Below are 20,500 nucleotides of genomic sequence, written 5' to 3' on the forward strand. Positions count from 1 at the left end.
TTTGTGTACTCACAACTGTAACTTTGCTAAGCCCTGTATTGTTTACTTTTATTCTTTGCTTAGGCTGGCTAATGCTGTTCTATTTTATTACTTTTTATAAAGTCCTAATTTTGATAATTTATTCCTAAAATTATATTTTTCTACCTAAAGTAGTAAAGATTTTAACTTTATTATTATTTTCTGAGGTTTAACAAAATGTTAATAGATCTTGAATTTCATCAGGTGTGTTTGCTACATTTACTGAAACAAGCATATTAATTTTCTCCTGTTTATTTCTGTTAGTGTTGTGAATTACATTGATTTGCAAAACATGATAAACTACCCAGAAATTCTTAGAATGCACCATGTTTGTATTGTTATATTTTTCTTATATATTGCTAGATTTGATTATTAATATTTTGTATAGGATTTTTCACCTCTGTTCATTAATCACATTGGTCTTTTCCTTTTCTATAAAATCTTTGTTAGATTTTTGTATCAATATTATTCTGGCCTCATAAAATGAGCTGGGAAATATTCCTTATTTTTCCCTTATTTTGAAGAGTTTATGTAATGTTGGTGTCTTTTCTTCCTTAAATGTTTAGAATAATTCACCTGTTAAACCATCTGGGCCTGAAGTTCTTTCTGGAAAATTTTAAAAAATAACACATTCAACGTTTAGAGTACAAAGAGGACTATTAAGATTTTCCTATTATTTGTGTCTTTTGGCTAAGATCAACTGTAGTATTTGTGTCTATTTTAGTAATATTTTAAAAGAGTTTGTTCATCTAATTGCATACACTTTTATACAGAGGTGGGCAAAAGTAGGTTTATAGTTTATGAATATGCTAAACACAAAGTTAATAAAGCTATTGTAATAATCATAATCCACATATATTTTTTCCCGTATGAACAACTGTAAACCTACTTTTGTCCACCCCTCTATATTCTTATTATTCTTTTATTGTCTGTAAAATCTTTAGAATTTTCTCCTTTTATTATAGACTAGAGGCCCAGTGCATGAAAATTTGTGCAATGAGATGCGGGGGCAGGGGGGTCCCCTCAGTCCAGCCTGAGCCCTCTCACAGTCCGGGAGTCCTCAGGGGATGTCCTAACTGATATATGGCCTCACTCTGTGGAGGTGATGGGACAGACAATCAGAGGATAATGCTGTCCCATCACCCGGCCATTGCTGCCTGGCCTCCCTCTGCAGGAAGTGACCAGATGGGCCTATCAGAGAATGGTGCTGGCCCCCCTATTGCCCCTTGGTCGCTGCTGGTTGCTGCCCCTGCCCACAAGGCTGTTCCCTTCCTCTGCCCGCTGGCATGCACCTTGGCTGGCCTGGCACAGCCTGCTCACTGGCCCTGCTCCCTGCTGACTGGTCATTCTGCTGTTCTTTTGGTCGATTTGCATATTATGCTTTTATTATATATGATACTGGTAACTTTCTCTCTCTCTTTTTTTTTTCTTGCCTAGTCTTGCTATGAACTTATCGATTTTACTAATCTGGTCAAATAATTAACTTTTGGCTTTCTTCATTTTTATTGCCCGTTTTTGTGTATTTCATTATTTACTCTTATCTCTTTCATTTCCTCTTGTTTACTTTTTGAGAGTTGATTTTTTCTCTCTCCAGTTTTTTGAGGGGAAAAAAGTTAAGCTATTGTTTTTCTAATTTTTTCTTTCCTAAGAAATGTATTCAAAGCTATCTTATACCCATAAGCACTGCTTTAGTTGTATCTCCAGTTTGTATTTATTATATCTTCATTATCATAGAATTCAAAAATATTAAATTTTATTTTACTATGATCTCTTCTTTGACCTATGGGTTATATAGACGTGATTGCCTAGTTTCAAGCAGTTGTGAATATGTAAGATATTTTTTTTTAATTTTAATTTTTAGCTTAATTCCACTGGGTCAAAGATCATACTCTAAATAATTTCAGTCATTGAAATTTATTGAAGATTTTTGATCCAGCATAAGTCAATCTTGGTAAATATTTAAAGTGTACTTAAAATATTAATTTTATTATTCCTAGGTGCAATATACTATAAATGTTAAGTGTATTTAGTTGATTGAGTTTATCAGATCTTATTGATTTTCCTGTCAGTTTACTCTGTCAGCTCAGCCCTGAGAAAGAAGGAAATTCTGCCATTTATCAACACTGTGAATGAACTTTGAGGATATTATGCTTAGTGAGCTAAGCCAGACAAAGAATAACAAATATTGTATAATATCACTTATATGTGAAATCTAAAAAGGCAAATGCATAGACACAGAGAGTGGAATGGTGATTACCAGGGCCTAGAGGTGGGGGAATTGGGGAAACATTCTCAAAGGGTACAAACTTGCAACTGGAAGATGAGTAAATTCTGCCATCCAATGCAGAGCATAGCGATTAAAATCCACAATACTCTATTATTTACTTACAATTTGCTAGACTATATCTTAAAAGTTCTCATGCCCTTAAGAAAAAATCATTATGTGACTTGATAAGAAGGTTTGCTAAAACTAAGGTGGTAATCATATTACAATAAATAAATGTATAAAATTTGGTCATTGTACAATTTAAACTTACACAATGTTGTATGTTGATTATTTCTAATAATAAAAGCTTAATATGCTAATTAGACTGGATGTCATTCTGGATGACCTTCCGGATAAAGCCACAGCAGATGGGGCCCGAGGCAGCCACCACGGAGGGAGTAGAAGTAGGAGGGGCTGAGATCCTTGCACAAATTTTATGCATTGGGCTTCTAGTATTTCAATAAAAAAGAGAGGAAAGGCATTGGCAATGCTGTATATAAGAAACAAAAGTGTTTGGCCTGGCAATGACAGCAGACTGGCCCAAGATACTGGACAATGCAGGATGGGGAGATAAGGTATAGGGCATGACAGTTACTTAAATGTCAGCAGGTGCCAGGTAAGTGAGATGCATAAGTAAAGTGGGCCAGGGGAAAGTGCCTACTGTGTACATTACATGGGCATGGGTATTTGAGTGCATATAAGTGTGCAGTGTGTGTGTGTGTGTGTGTGTGTGTGTGTGTGTGTGTGTAGGGGGCACAATAATGAGCTGTGACTCTTCAAAAGGAGGCAGCTGGTATTTCTCTCCAGAAGAGTTTTGTTTTGTGGGTCTAATGTTGTCTGATGTCCTAATCTTACAAGAGAAGCCAGAAAACAATTGATTTATATAAAACATCATGTGTTTCCAATATTGGCTCAGAATGTTAACAACATGAAGCATTGCCTGGGTACCAGAGTTGGGTTGTGGACTTCAGGCTCAGGAAGAAGAGATGTTTGGAAGGAGTGGGGGCATGAAGAAGAGAAAACAGACAATAGTAAAGAAGCTTGAAGATTTTATTTAAGTATGTCTTTGATATATTGAAAGCTGAGCATTTTTATGACAAAAGTTTCAAGAAGAAAGTTTTCTTTCCAGTTTCACCACTCTGGCTACCAGCCCAATCCTTATTTTAATGCAAAGAGGCTGTGATTGGAATAAGTTATATGTACAAATCATATCATAGAAAAGCAATTTCATTGCTAAGTATAAGCAGGTTAGGGTACTTCATCCAAAATAAGAAGAAAACAAGAGATTTTTTAAAGCTGACATTTTAGCAATCGTTTGACAATAGTTTATTCCATTTATACTCTTTTGGCAACACAGCCTTAAAATACAATCTATTCATTGGCATGCAAAACAACATGGCTTCAGAATACACCTCTTACATTTCACAGAACTTAAAATTTCAAACATCCCATGTGGCTGGTAGGTGACGTTATGAAGATGATCTTGAGTAGTGACATACTTACTTCCTAAAGATAAAAGAAAAAGACAGTCATATAACAGAGCTATCATACTCAGTTGATGTAGTTAAATTATCTGGGAAATATTTTAAAGATTTATTTTGATAAAAAGTTATTTATTAATCTTTTTGTCTTATGAATCTCTTAGCCTTTTGAACTTTTCAAATATTCAAAGATGACATCCTAAAGTTCCCTGATCAAGAAATATAAAGTATATAAATAGCCATTATAACCCACCAAGGTAAGTGGTTACTTTTGGTGGTTAGATTTTTATTACTTTCCTTATTATATTAAGTATGTAATACCAAATTTATTTGTGCTAAAAATTCAAAATACAGAGTAATATAGAATGTCACATTATCATGTGAATGTCGTATATTTCCATTTCTTATTCTTATCTGTGTTCCTAATGCCCTGTCCCTTAATTGACACTCAGGAAATGTTTTTGGAGTAAGTGGGTGAATGAGTAAAAGTGTAATTAACTAAAACAAATACAATGATGTATTCTTAAATGAGTCATACTTTTGCTTATCTACCAAGAGAGTAAAGACTCTCTTCCCCACACAAGGAACAACATGTAGCTGTATGATACAATTGATGGAAGTTTTGATGGCTTTAAGAATGCACTAAAATGAAATCACCTGTCAGTAATTTTGTTTTGGAGCAGCCAGTTTATAAAGTCCCGGGCGGCAAGATTATCAAGAACTGTGTTCATCTCATCAGAGAAAGAGCCTTCAGCATGTCTGCGGCGGAGCTCTTCAGCAATGGTGCCTTCTGGGAAGCTGAAGAAAAGGGGGATAAAAATCGGTATTTGGTTAAATGCTTTAAATAATTGTTTACTGATTGCATATCACTGGTAACATGTGAGGGTCATTGAGAAAACAGGATGTTATATTTACAGAGGGCCGACTATAGGAACCTGCATGAACTGGAGCTAACATGAATGGAAAGTCTGGAGGTAGGAAAGAGCAGAGCAGGGATGTGAAACCCAGCCTGTGTAACTTCATGCTTTCTGCAGTGGTCCAGCTGCTCCAAAGATTTTAATATATTGGCGACACAGAGGTTATTATTGAGATTATTACTTTGTTTAAAATTCAGAAAAATGTAAAACTAGTGGTTATCAGAACAGCGTTGCAAAGTGCAGTATTAAGGGTTTAAACTTTAACTTATATTAGATTTTCTTTTTTTGTTAGTTTAATTAGCAACATTTTTTTTGGTGCCCTTTAAAATATTATAAAATATCCTCAAGTATAAGTGACTATTTTACCATCGATTTTGTAAATTGGGTCATCAATGTTTTAAAAAGCAGTGACAATATCAGGTTATTAGCTAAATTGTAACACGATCCCTTTTGTTTTAAGATTTCTCCAAATCTCAGTAAGCTTGTTTTAAATCTCACAAAAAATTGAGTTGAACATGAATTTTCTGCTTCTCATTCAATTCAAATGTCAATCAAAATGACCAAGAGAAAATGAGATGGTTCCAAGGTCTGTTTGGTTGTGGTAAGATCCAAGAAGGTACCTAATGGGCTTAGTTTCATTTTCAGCTGTGAAACTTTAATGGCTATTTATATGACAGTCCCATAAGAAATGGGGATGTCGTTAAACATATGGATGTTTGCACATATTTATATTTTGAATGTCATTTTATTAAACGTAGTAAGTTTAATACCTTTCAGTCTTTATCAGATTACTAGAGGCCTGATGCACGAAATTCATGCCTGGGTAGGGTCCCTAGGCTTGGCCAGAAATCAGAGCCAATTTGTGGGGCAACAGGTCAGATGATGGGGGGGGGGTGTGTGTGTGTTACTGACACCTGCTTTGGCCGGCCTGGTGCTGCCCACTTGCTGGCCCCACTCCCCAGCCAGCCCCATCCCCACTGCCACCACTGGTCGCTTCCCTCTGCAGGGTGACCAGCAGGGCAATTGGGGAGCCCCCGCTGGCACCCACCTTGGCTGGCCTGGGGCCTGTGGGCTGGGGGCAGCTCCTGCACTGACCATCTGCCCCCTGTGGTCAGTACACATCATAGCGACCTGACATTCCACCAGTGGTTCTACTGTTCAGTTGATTTGCATATTAGGCTTTTATTATGTAGGATTAGCTAAACAGGAGCACAAATATATGTTGATCCTATATGTAAATACCTAAAGTCAAACTTTAAGTTTTCAGCATTGTTTCTTTTTTTCCTTATCCCTAGTTTTCTAGTTTAAGCTTATCATCCTAATAGAGTTCTCAATAGCACCCTATTCTCAAAAGTGTCTTCAATTGACAAATTAATAGCCTAATTATAACACAATTCTAATGTGGGATAAAAATACCACCTGTTTGACTCTATTATTAATACTTGCTACTACAGATAAAACATATTAAATTCTTGTTGATTGTCTCCCACCAATAAGAGTCCTTACTTTGCGAGACTATATTAATTGCTTCTATAACTAAAATCCATAAATAGATAACTGTAGTGTAAGTTTTCAACATCAAGCAAAAAAAATAAATAAATAAAGTTAAATAAGAGTGTACAGACTTACTCTTTCCTATCTCGGCCTTTCACCAGCCAAGCAATGAATTCCCTGACAGCTTGGTCTTCCAAATAAGTACTTAAGTCACTGGTAAAGGTCCCTTCAGCATGTCTCTCAAATTCATCATGACGTTTGGCAATGTTATTCCTAAAAGAAATGTGAACGTTACATTGAAGATCTGTCTCTTTAGCAATATGGTTCTCACCTATAAGTAGTGGCAGCTTGGGGTTGAAGAGGCTTAGGGAGATTTAGGAGATGAGGGTCGTTAGGAGACTCGTCTTGAAACTACATGAATTATCTGAACTGACGGTTGATAATAGCAATTAAGGTAATAGCAAATAAAACCCATTTTCACCTCTTCTGATTATCTGTGCCACTGATTATTACTGTTGCATTTACTGCAGCCTCAGTGTATCCACTGTGCTTTGCAGCTTGCAAACAAGCAGCCGTTTGTTATTAATACTTCCGGGGTCAGACATAGTTAAATAGTTAAATGAGTAAAGGAAAGCTAAGGACCATCTCAAAATGTCCTCAACAGGACCACATGATAATGGATGAAAGGAAAAATGTGATGGGACAGCAGTGAAGAAGCTAATATGATGACTCCATATCATCCCCAAATGTGATCTGTGCAGGTGGTTGACCAGCTGCCCTCCTGCATCTATTACCCCTGAAAGGTTTCATCTTAAACACATAACAGAAATTACCTGAGAGTTAGGATTATTTTATATTAGATTGCCAAATTGTAGCATTCCTTTCCAGAAATGAGGATAATTTTTTTTTCCTCCAGATTTGGGATTTCTCTTCTGTCACCAATGGTCATGTCTGTATCACTAACAGGGACTTCTTCCAATGTCTGCTCTGACCATGACCACCATCTTTCCTGTTACGCTCTCCACTTTAAGAACTTTTGGTAAACCACTCTGTCTCTCCAATTCTTCTTGCTGACCCGAATTCATTCATTCATTCTCTCATTCTCTCATATTCTCTCCCTCCCTCTCTCTCTCTCTCTCTCTCTCTCTCTCTCTCTCTCTCTCTCTCTCTCTCTCTCTCTCTTTCTCTCTCTTTCTCTCTCTCTCTCAGCAAATCTATGTCCTTATCCTGATATTTAGATTCCTTCAGCTACTTTGTATGCACATCCCCTTCCCCTGTGGGCCACTCTCCAAAGAAATTGTGAAATTCCACCATCTCCGTGAAACCTTCGTGGAAGATTTCCTTCAGTAGCCTACATGCCTCGTAAAACCCAACACTGTCAACGAAAATCCAACATTAAAATGTATGCCTTACGAAGGGCTTGTGCTCTCATTGGCCTTCTTCTCTCTTTATGCGGTGCGGCTAGGCTATGATTTTAAATGTGTATCTTGGATTGTATGCTACAAGAAAACGACTGCATCTGTTTCCATTCCTTACCATGATTAACTTGGCTAGGGGTTACTTTAAATGTGATCACAGTCGTGAGTTTGAACCCTACAAGGGAATGTTGAATTTGCTCTTATCTTTTGGTCAAAAAATAGATTCCTAACTTTTCAGGTCTAAAAGTGACAGCTTTCAATTTTAATAGAAAATGGGTAAGAGAGTAAATATTGCTAAGACCACAGTGGGGAAAATAATTTTAAATCTACGTTTTATTACAGGGTGGGTAAGGCATTTGCAGGGTGAAACGTGGAACTTTCAGAGGCATAGTATGAAGGATAGCATCTCCAACCCTGAAATCATCAAAGTTGAAAGAGCTTATCCACCCTATTTGATGAGCATGATAACATAATGAAAGTCAGGAGATACTTTAGACATATTTAAGTAATACATTTGTGTGCAAATTTGGAGCTAAGTTTAGACTCTCACTTGTTCCTCTTGGTGTTCATCAACCACTCCACGAAATCTTGGGCACGCCTGGAGTCCAGATACTTGCTGTAGTCGCTGGTGAATGTGCCCTGGGAGTGGCGCTTGTCTTCATTCATCTGATCGGGATCATTGAGCGGGTCTGCATGGGAAGCTGGGAAGGAGCTGTGAAGAACAGTGGTCGGAGCAACTTAGTCTCTCCTCGAGTGGACTCACTCAAGAAGCATCTTCTCTACAGAACACAAGGCCACATGAAATTGAAAGGCAGGTGCCTTGAGCATTTCAGTTGATATGAGAGACACTTTGTTTGCCATGGGAATCTCAGAGCTTTATATTAGAGTTGAATACACTCTGATTATGAATCCTGGTAGCAGATTAAAGTTGATTTTTAACAGAGAGGAAGGGAGAGGGATAGAAATCTAGAAACATCGATGGGAGAGAAACATTGACCAGCTGCCCCCTGCACATCCCCTACCGGGGATGTGCCCACAATCAATTACATGCCCTTGACCAGAATTGAACCCGGGACCCTTCAGTCCACAGACTGACTGGTAGCTCTATCCACTGAGCCAAACCAGTTTCAGCCTGGTAGCAGATTTTTAACTGGCTTCCTCTTTACTGAAATGAGATTAAATAAATAGTTTTTAAAAGTAATTAATGTACTTATGATTCTGCTAGTAAAAGAGAGCAATGACTGACTATTTTAAGAGTGAAGAATCCCAAAGGCAGCTGATCTGTGTTCTGAATTTTGTTTGTATGTGTTAATATAAAAATGTAGTTCCATTACCTGATTACATGATAGCTGATTATGAAAGAGAAAGACAGTTAAAATTTAAAGAATGCCAAGAAAAGCCCACTTGCTAATTTTAAACTGTGTAGTGGGTAATCCACATGCCAGTAATCAACAGTTGTTTGCCATGGCAAATATGGAGAAATATTCAATAGAATTAATACTCAGAAATAGAATTGATATATTATTCTCACAGGTCAAAACAGCAAAGATTAAATTTGGGGGAGGGTATTATGAAAGGAGTATTTCTATAAGGCTGATGAGAGTGTGCATGTGTATGACTTTTCTGGAAAGCAAGCTGGCAAGATATTATAAAAGACTTAAACTTATTCAAACTCTTTGACACAGTAATTTTAGTACCAAAAATCTAGCCTCAGGAAAGAGTAAAAAATGTAGGGAGAAAAGTTATTTGCAGCATTCTTTGTGGGAGAATGTAAAGAACTCAAGTGTTCAATAGAGGAGGAATAGCTAAATAAATATTGTACATTTATGAGATGAACTAGTATGCAGCTATTAAATATCATACATTTGATATTTGTAATGCTATACAAAAGAGCTAACAATACAATGCTAAGATAAAAAGCATAATATGAAGCTGTATAATGATCTGAGATATATTCTATTTTCAGTACATACATAATATTTTTTGCATATTTTGTATCATGAACATGTATGACTTTTACAATTAGTAAGAAACAGTGTTATTTTTTTTAAAAAAGGAATAAAAAAAGAGAAAGTTGGTGTGAATAATTAAAATAATCTACTATGCAGTGTGTGAGTAATGAATGGATAGATAGGATCAGCTGAAGATTTCAACAAGCTATAATTTCCCATGTAACACATTTTCCAACATAGCCTACTCCTTTGGTTGTGAAACAACATACTCTGATCTATACTCCAGAAACAACTTTATCACAATGATATTTTAAACTTTTTAAAATTGTACAGAGTATTTACGCTCAGTTACTGAGACCACTTCACAAATCATGATTTTCACGGGCTGTATTATAACCATCGTGCTATGTGAGTTCAAGTCTAAAGTTGAATACCTGGCCTTCTCCTCCGTGTCCTGAAGGGAGCGTTGCCAGCTGCCTTGGACCAGCATCACAAATAATCCAGCCACAAAGTAAATGCTTTTCATTTTTGCTGCCTGTTGGTGCGCAGAGACAAGGGAGGGAGAAAGGCAACCATATTTAAACACGTCAGGCTCAATTAATTTAACTATGATGAAGTAAATGTTTAAATAAAAAGAAAATCCATTTTATTTTGAGTATATTTTAAAAAGTAGATTATATTTTCCCTCAGATTTTTTTTTTGGTGGCAAAAAAAAAAAAAAAGGATTTAAAAAATGTGTACCACCTTTAAGGTTTTTCATTAATGTAGGACACTTCTCTTAATTATTAGAAGGCTCATTTCCAGATTTGGAATTAAAAATGTCTATGATAAACATTTAAGATACCCAATGTAGATGATATGCTACATATGGTTAGCCTGAATGTCACCTTATCCATAATGCCATTCCCTTCACTATCAGTCTGGCTTTCAATTAATAGTCCTTCACTCCCAAGCATTTACATTATACTGCATTTCAACCATCTTAAAGCAGCCTCGGGCTACAACTTGGCATACCAGCTGTCGGTTCAGATGTATTATTCATTTATATTTTAAATAGTGTAACTTGGTCTAGACTTTGTAATTATAAAGCGGCCAACAGATTTGAGGTATTTTAGGGTGCTTTGACCTGTTCTAAATTAAAGGGGGAAAAAATTGTTTTAAAGACAAGCAATTTGCAACAAGCACTAATGCTTCTGGCAACTTGAACAATCACAAGTAAGAAACTCAAGAGATCACTGTCATAATGAAAATGAATGTCTGTTTCTGAAGTCTCGGAAGTCCCCAGGTTGTTTTATAATTGGACTTAGTCCAGGACATGTCACTCACAGCTTGTGACACCCTAGGCCTAGTTGCGAGATACACCTGGTCCCTTGTCCTTGTACCGCAAGCAGATGCCCCATGAAGCCACAGGATGCCATGGGCGTGATGATGCCATGTGCAAAGTGGGAATGAAAACGAATTTGGGGCAGAAGATCCCCACGGGGAAAGCTCCTCTATTTTTAAATAGAAACCTCAAGTCCAGCATTTGTCATGGACTTCTCTCTGCTACTCAGGTCCCACCATGTTTCCGTGAGAAGTGGGGATTTCAATCCAAGTTTGATTGTGTTTATCCATAAATAATGTGAATGAGTATTTTTAGCAAATAGCATTTGGTTTGAAATAAGGATTTTACAAATATTATCATTTCAAACTATCAATCTTTTCTTTAACATCCTAGCCATATTTACTGTCTAACTTTGGCACTAAAACATGGAGACTGGAATACCAGCAGTGGTATTTTTTTTCCTTTGAAATATTAAGTCTCTTTAGATTAAGCAGTTACTTAAACAAAGCAACATAATTGTAATTACATATTCACCCTTCTTCATTCATCAACATGAAATTACTAATTTGGCATTTTGCTCTGCTTCGGGTGATCTAGTTGGCAAACTTTGGAAACTTTGCTGTATATGTAGGTAGTGTCTTCTGATTATACATCTTAATTATAAATTCATGCTTCCCGGAATTAAAAAAAAAAAAAGCAAAAGATTTCTTTTAGAATTACAACACTGTTGCAAAAACAAGTTAGTTCTAAGTAATTCCTTCTATGCAAAATCCCTAAAGGTTTTACACAATCTTCATTATATTCTATATGGAGGGAGATTTAAAGCATGTGCTATTCTGCTGCTGAGGGAGCTGATGGAGGGGAAACAAGTGAATGTTCCAAATCCTCTATAGGCAGTGAATTGAGTTCTGCTGAAAGAGAAACTGATTTTTAAAATTTCATTCATTCATTTGTAAGTTTACAGAACTGTGAAAAACTTCGAGAATAAGTTTGTTTGAATGCCTCTACTGAGAATGCAAATGCTTATATTATATTGGATTCAAAATCTTATTCAATAATAGAAGAATTTCCAGTTACTCACCTCCATCTCATTCGGATAGCCTAAGGAGAGAATGTGTAGGTTTGTAAAAACCACACATTTCCACTCAAGTTTAAAGGGAAAATATGGAAACAATAGACTTCTCTGTGTAGGAAGTCTTTTAGAAAGATTATTCTTAGACACAGGCAAGGTGACATTATATAATATCTCTAAGTGTATTGGTTTTGTAAGCCAAATACATACTTTTAAAAAACTGATCAGCTCATTTCCTCTCGTAGGTCCTGGGTATGTGTGGGAAAACACACCACTTGATCATTTACTCCACTGAGGATCTTTGTAAAACCATTCTTTGTCCCCAAGGGCTTAAATAGGTATTTTAGAACATCTGATTTTGTTTCTCTAGAGATTTACTAAAATCTCATTTCAGAATGTGGGCATTTTAGACATTTTATTTATTGCTACTGGTTCTCAATACATAGTAGGTAATTATTAATCGGAGGTTTCACTCAGCTCCATTCAAAGAATTTCCAATAATTGATTAGTTCAATGCACCTAATGTGCTGTGTTATTTTCAAGCAGCTGATTTTATGGACTTTGAGTTTTTTGATAGACTTATAAAAAATTGAATATTTGAAAGATGATGTTGATTCTTCTCTTTTGGAAAAGTTTTCATTGGTAAGGAGCAATTGCTATTATAGCCTCTCTAATGGACACATTTCTGCTGAATGTAAAAGGCGCCGTCTGTTCAAAGTAATATACACATTAATCAAATCTAAGAAAAATATTTATATATGTAAAATATTACCCCTGCCTGGTTGCGGGCTCAATCCCCAGTAGGGGCATGCAGGAGGCAGCTGATCAATGATTCTCATCATTGGTGTTTCTATCTCTCTCTTCTTCTCCCTTCCTCTCTGAAATCAATAAATGAATATATTTTAAAATGTTATCCCTTGTTTTAAACACATAGTTCTCATAGCAGTTAAGTTCTTACAACAAGTGCATTGATTAGAATCTTCGCTTTTCTTTCAACTTCATATCTTTTTATTGAATTATTTTTCCAACTCATTTTGCAGCTTCCCTGGGTTGACGTTTATGTAAATACATTTTGTATCACTTTTTCATCTCAATTCTGCCCTGTGCATTGTTAGTGAAAAGTGTCAGATGAAAGAACAACATTTGAATTCACAACACTTTATCCCCTTAACAATACTCAACGGCACCCAAATCAGAATAGACAGTCCTACAGGCGCTCAGTAGGAATCTTACCTTCTGATACCAGGAGCGGAGCAGAGCAGGTGGAGAGAGAGCCAGCCCTCTGGAACTGGAGCTGAGCTGGGTCCTGAGCTCTGTGCCGCTGCCCCAAAGCGCGCTCCTTTTATATACTCCCCAGCGCTGGTGAGCCTCACAGATATTACGCTGACAATATAAATTTCTCATCTGTAAATAATGGGCTCTTGTTACAAACGATTTAACTCGCCCACTCACTTTGCTCATCTCATTCTACGCTTGCATTGGGTGGGATCTCAAAGGCCAGGAAACTTTATTTACTCTCGTGCCTTTTTTTTTTTTTCTTTCCTGGAGAATGGAAAGGACAGTTGGGAAATTCACCTCTCACTCACCAGTCAGGCATGAAAATTGCTGACCAACTCTTGTGATGTGCCCGTTGGTCGGACAGAGGATGCTTCAGTCGCAAAATCGAATCAAGGAGTCTTTAATTCAAAAGCCCTCGATTAGGAGGGGGCGTTAGCTCTCCAGATCTCGCAGCCCCGAGTGAGGACAGGAGCAAGCTTATAAAGGCAAAAACCATCTATCCTGCTAAGATGTTGGAATGTGGAATTACCTTGGGAAAGTAGTTTGTACAGAAGCCAAATTGAGCCACGTTAGCTATCTTTTGAGGTTACCTATAGTTTCAGGCCCTGAAGCCACTGCGTCAACTGGAATCATTTTTTGAGGTTCTGGTTCCCAGACACAGAAGAATAGCCTTTGTAAGACTACAATGGGGCTGGCAGCAAAATGGGATGATTTATGTGAGTTTCCAGGTCTTATTCTGGAAACGGAGGTCAAAATGGAGTCACTTGGGCCTTATTATTCAAGCAAGCAAATGTTTACAGAAGTCAGAATAGCGGGGTTAAAATTTTAAACAGCAGTTTTTACCCAAGATGGGGGTTATGATGCTTCACTCTGAAGTGAATTTTGATGCTGCGGATGTGAAATTACTTAGTTTATGGCTAACCTTTCTTTGAGGATGGCCTCAATTAAGGGTCTTACAAGTCTGTCCATTTTGCTACTTAGTTCTGATGAATTTTTTGAATATAATCCTTTCATCTCCCCAAATAAATACCTCACTCACTTAAAACATGATTAGTAATCTTTTCATCTCCACTATATGGAATTATTATTATTATTATTATTATTGTTTTTGGAAATTTTAAAGAATATTCATTGTAACCTAAACTGTTCTATTGTAATAAATTGGAGTCGGGAAGAAGGATAAATCAAAATGAGGATTAAACACCCAAGATAGGGGATGCTAATAAGACAGGGTTTAGTATTTCTTTTCCTTCTAATGGATATTTAAACGCTAATTCTACTGATAAGAGAGCTGGACACTAATTTATAAAAGGACAAGATACAATACATGCCATCATATGTATTTTTTGAGCTTCATCATCTGCCATTTAGGACTTCAATGATCTATAGGATTTAGCAGATATGAGTCTGATCACTTTAGACAAAGTGACAAATAGGAAGTGACTGGACAGGCAGCAAGAGGACTGTGTAAGTGTAATTAGATTTTAGTCTATCTGCTGTCAGCATATTGTGTGACTGTGGTCCAGTCACACATCTCTCTGTGCTTCAGCTTCCGGAGCTATAAAATGAGAGGGTGGCTTAAACGACCCTTCTAAAATAAAAATCTAACTCAATGTGACAAAGCCATCACAGCATTTTCTAACTAGGTTTCAATCTTCTAATTTCATCAGCAGTGTGATGAAGCTGATGACTTGTACAGAAGTAAATCACTGATACAACTGGAGGAACATTTCCAAAGAACTTAAACTCTTCCGTTGTGGACTGGATCCACCATTGGATACAGAACTACTTACATGCCATAGGCACTAATTCTCCATGAAATTGGAAAACCTCAGGAAGGGGTTTTCATGCTGGTGGCTTCTGATGATAGGAGATGGTGCTATTCAAAGCATAGGCTGTGGACCAGAATCACCTGCTAGAAATGTAGACTCTGGGCCAAGCTCAGACTTACTGAATAAGAACCTGCATTTCACCAAGATTCCCAGGCAATTCATATGCATATTAAGGTTTGTGAAGCACAGCTGCATAAAACACCATTTCATTTCCTCACCTCCGCCCTGGTGCTTGCTGCCGGTTTGACCTGAGGACTGCTCCTTGGCACTGCCAGCAGGGGGTGGCAAAAGAGCAGAGAACAGTGACACAGGGCCATCTGGATGAACATAAATGCAGTAATGGCATGAAAGTGTGAATTAATTTAACATACGATCAAATTGTGCCTCCCTCTTGCCCTGATCCTCATGAGTATATTGGCTATAGTTTATTGTTTGGCATTCAGTTCTACTTTTTCTCTTTTGCCAATGTGGGTAGATGCTGCTTTGCCTCTCTCTCTCTGTGTCTCTGTTTTTCTTTCCTTTTCAGGTACTACCTGTTTGTAGCACCATCCTAAGAAGGGAGCTTTGCAGATGATGTAAAGATATAAGGTATAAAGATATGAAGCCAACACAACAGCTGGCGTCACAGTAAATGTCCTCTCCCAATATCTCACGGAAACTTGTCTCTTTCCCTCCACCCCACTTGCTTTCTGTGATTTCAGAAGTGACGATCCCAAGTTCTTTCAGGAAATTTCCTCTGGCTTCATCTCCAGCCCACCAACACTGCTTCTTGGGGTGCCGGACACCATGATGATAAGCATTCTGAGAATACAGAAGCACTAAGAGCCTCACTATATAGGGCACTGCTCTAAGAAGGGCAATTCAAGCTCTTATGGACATTGCATTATGAGACATTAAGACCAACATCAAGTGCAATTTTGAATGTATAGATCTTCCAATACTGTCCCAACACCAGCTTCCTCTTGGCTTCCAATTCCCATCATAGCAGTAATTTATTTAGATGAGAGTCAAGAAAAGTAGTGGCCTTGTATTTATATGACTAGTGTTAAAAAGCTTGTCTGGAAGTAGGGAAGTTCTGAGAGATGTCACCTATAGTTTTCCTATCAGGCTACAAGGGAGGTGCCTTCTGCTCTGAGCCAGTATGCTTTCCTGAAAGGTCAATTTAATTTGATATAAGTAATATAAAGCATAATTACTATATAAAGTAGAGTGCAAAAATTTACACAATTTTAGATAAAATAAGGTACTTATTCAAATATATATATATATATATATATATATATATATATATATATATATATATATATTTTTTTTTTTTGCTTTTATTATGATGCTTAGGAGCAGAGACAGCATTTATGGGCTTATGACCTGTACCATTGCAGGGGGACACATGTTTACAAGGGTTCCATACTTGCCTTAATGATGTTCTCTTGCTATTTTGAAATTGTAATTATTTAAACAAGGATTCCATTGTTTCATTTTGTACTTGGCCTCCAAATTATGTAGCTGGTCCTGCTTAGCACCTCCCCTCACAAAATCATAGCCTGTGAGGTTTTTTCATGTTTGTTTTTCTTAGCTGTTCAGGATTCTTAGGTTGAAATGTTTGAGAATGGTGAAGATCCAGGTACACAGTGCACTCTGTTGGCAAGAATATGGACAAGATTGATGGAAGTGACACATGTCATAAATTATTAGAGGCACAATTTGACAATAGTATCAAAATTATAAATACCTGTAACCCCTGGTCTCCTGATGCTAAAGCACCATTCTGAAAATTAATCATATATATAAAAAACTAGAGGCCTGCTGCATGAAATTGGTGCAGGGGAGGGAGTGGTCCCTCAACCCACCCGGCATCCTCTTGCAATCCGGGATTGCTGGTTTCTACCCACTCTCCTGCCTGCCCGATTGCCCCTAACTGCTTGCCTCCCTGCCTACCTGATTGCTCCTAACTATTCTGCCTGCCTGCCTGATCACCCCTAACTGCTTCTGCCTTGCCCCCAGCTGCTGCAGCTTTGTCCAGTGTTTAGTTAAAGAATGAGGAACAACTTCTTTGTTCACCAATATGGAAAGACACCAAGATACGTTGTTAAGGGAAAATAGGAAGATGCATTATGGATATATAGTAGGCTAACTTTGGTAGGAGAAGATGAAAAGGGAAAAATGTGTTTATTTACTCATAATTGCATTTAAAAATTAGAAGAATGCATGTGCACACACACACACACACACACACACACACCAAAAAAACAAAAAAAAACCTAAGGAAAGTGTTTTTCTATAGTTTGAAGCAGTGGGTTAGACAGGAACAAGGAGAAAATAATATTCCTCATCTTGAAAATAATATTCCACTTGTTATGGTGTTTTGATTTTCTTGACCATTTAATTTAATTATCAATTTAACCCCCCTCCCCTCAAAGCTTTTTACAACCATTTTGAGAAAAGGTTAAACTTTAAAGCTAAAGGTACAACTACACTTTGATGAATAATTCCACTTTGGGGCATTTTATCCAAGAGAAATGAAAACATGTATCCACAAAAAGCCTCATACAAAAATATCCGCAACAGCTTTGTATTCAAGTAGAGGCCCAATGCATAAAATTTGTGCAAGGGGCTCAGCCTTTGCAGCTGTGGTAGCTTGCCTCAGCGCTCACAGTCCCAACTTCGTTCAGAAGGTCTTCCGGAAGGACATCTGGTCTAATTAACATATTATGCTTTTATTATTATTATGTACAATAACTAAAAAGTGGAAACAACCAAACTATCCATCAACAAAAGAAAGAATAGACGAATTATGGCATGTAATTGATCCAAAGGGATACTATTAAATAATAATAACAGAAAGGAACCAATAACATACTGGTAGCAGCACGGATGAATTTCATAGTATTATGCTGAGTAAAAGAAGCTGAACACAAAAAGTTACATCCTGCATGAACCAATTTGAATATGTTCAAGAATAGGTAAAACTAAAGTTAACAAAACTCAGAACTGTGGTTATGTCTTGGAAAAGGAGGGGCAAGGATAGTCTGGAAGGGGACTTTCTCAAGATACAGAAATATTCTATATTGTGAAAGGGGTGTGTGTTACTCAGGTATGGTTGATTGTCAAAATACTGTAGCTAAGATCCGCTATTTTAATTTATGTAAATTTTAATTATAGAAAAAAAGTAGTAAAATTAAAAGAGGGGTGTGGGTGAATGAATAAGTAATACAAGCATGGCAGAATTATTGAAGCTGACTGATGAATAGACAAGGCTTACTATGAGATTCTGCTTACTTTACATATATGTTTAAAATTTTTCAAACTAAAAAGTTAAATTAAAACTATAATAAAATAAGTGTGGGTGGGGCATTAGCACCAATTAATCAGTTACTTTGGAAACTAAAGAGTTTGACCCTTCAGGTACTAAGTATGAGCTAGGTAAAGCAAATGTAGCTTGAAGACAACTGGGAGCATCAAAGCTTGGAGGTAAAATGGTCGCACAGGGCAGGGCCCAGGAATAGAAAAATAATTGCAATGAAGGCAGGGCGAGGGAGTTACCATTCATTCAGAGATAAGAGAATAATGATTTCAGCTTCCATGTTTTAATCTTCTTCCAGGCCTGTCCTGAGGGTGTGCCTCCACTCTGTTACATGAGATTTAGTAAAGCCCAGTGAAACTTTCCTTAGGAGTTTGAGGTCCATTTTTGTTTCTAGGAGGTAATCATCTCAGTGTGCCCTGCTCTTCCTAGATTAGAACACAATTCTCCATAACAAGGGTCTTCTGAAAATAAGTGAGCCTTCAAAAGATTTTTTTAAAGTAATTAAAATTATGTATAGCACATGAGAAAAAAAAAGTTTACATTGAGGTTTTTTTTTTTAGCTTTGAAGAAAAAAGTATAGTCACTTCACAATAGGCTTTGAAAATTCACAAAGCTGAGTACACAGACTGTAAGGATCAGATGCCCTTTTCCACTCTAGAGGGGCCCTGATGGGATCAGGGATCCAGGGGCAATAAAGGAAGAACTTCTGGGATGTTTTGAGTTTGCCTGAGGATGTGAGAAATATTCTGAGAGATATTGAAGAGACAGTTGTGACCCATCCATCTGGGATTCGGGGCTGGGGGAAGATTTGGTAATCAGCTCAGTGGACAGTCTTCCTGCCTTGAAACTCTGAGACCAGAGTTCACACGTCTGAGCCCGGGACTGTAGCATCATGGCTTTGCACACATTGTTTTTATCCTTTGCTAGGTCCCTGGTATAATGAGATGTTTAAAATTGTTCTAAGCTTCGGTTGTTATTTTTATTCATAAAGGGAACAAGAAAAAGAAAGAAAACAATCACATTTGTACAAAATAATCTTATCTCATCATTTGTAACTAGAATATATATTTATATGTATAAATACATATATATCATTGAATACATGTGTTATGCTTCTATTTTTCACATATTGTAGCTATAAAAAAGCAAACCATATGTCATTACATTTATCCAACCTCTTGCTCATCTGGAAAGACTTTTTCTTCTTCAAGCTTGAAGAGTCTTTAGTGTGAACCAGTTAAAAAATTAAAACTTTTAAAATTTTCAGCCATTAGAAAATTTAAAGTTTGAAATTTGTATACAAATCAAATAAATAAAATGCAAAAAGGTGTTATAAGCACTTTACTACAGGCCCGGTGCATGAATTCATGCACCAGTGGGGTCCCTTGGGCTGGCTGGAGGGATCATGCTGAAACTGACTCTCAAGCATCCCCGAGAGGTCCCCTATTGCAAGAGGGTGCAGGCCAGACTGACAGACCCCACTGGTACACAATCCCACTGGGGCCGGGGAGGGATACAGGAGGTTGGCCAGCAGGAGGGCTACAGGGCATGTCTCCAGGGCCCCTCTTGCTCAGTCCCAATATGCCAGACCAAGCAGCAAACTAACCTACTGGTGAGAGCATCTGCCCCTTGGTGGTCAGTGCATGTCACAGCGAGTGATTGAGCAGCCTTAGCATATCATTAGCATATTATGCTTTGATTGGTTGAATGGATGACCAGATGACCAGACACAACATATTAAGCTTTTATTATATAGCTTAATTTTGATACAATTTTATTGTATCAAAATTGCCCCCTGCCTGAAACTTGTTCAGTATTGCCCACTCATATTTTATCAGATGTTTTTTTGTTTGTTTGTTTGTTTTTTTAATATATTTTATTGATATTTTACAGAGAGGAAGGGAGAGAGATAGAGAGCTAGAAACGTCGATGAGAGAGAAACATCGACCAGCTGCCTCTTGCACACCCCCTACCGGGGATGTGTTTCCAACCAATGTACATGCCCTGGACTGGAATTGAACCTGGGACCTTTCAGTCTGCAGACCGACACTCTTCCACTGAGCCAAACAGGTTTCGGCCTTATCAGATGTTTTGCAAATATATGCCCAGTGTTTTGGTGACATTGCAATGATATAAGCATAGAG

General features: G+C 37.4%; 1 protein-coding gene across 1 annotated transcript; it reads right to left on the reverse strand.

The window, feature by feature from the left end:
- Nucleotides 1-3,320: 3,320 nt before the first annotated feature.
- Nucleotides 3,321-13,288, reverse strand: GCG (glucagon). The gene is made up of 6 exons (XM_084892832.1): nucleotides 13,176-13,288; nucleotides 9,981-10,081; nucleotides 8,145-8,306; nucleotides 6,312-6,449; nucleotides 4,423-4,563; nucleotides 3,321-3,790 (listed from the first exon to the last, which is right to left on the reverse strand). The coding sequence occupies exons 2-6, from the start codon at nucleotides 10,070-10,072 to the stop codon at nucleotides 3,784-3,786; spliced, it is 540 nt and encodes a 179-aa protein (XP_084748958.1). The 5' UTR covers nucleotides 10,073-10,081; nucleotides 13,176-13,288; the 3' UTR covers nucleotides 3,321-3,783.
- Between the last annotated feature and the right edge of the window lie 7,212 nt (nucleotides 13,289-20,500).

The sequence above is a fragment of the Pipistrellus hanaki genome, assembly GCF_964339955.1.
Source record: "Pipistrellus hanaki genome assembly, chromosome: 8".
NCBI lineage: Eukaryota > Metazoa > Chordata > Mammalia > Chiroptera > Vespertilionidae > Pipistrellus > Pipistrellus hanaki.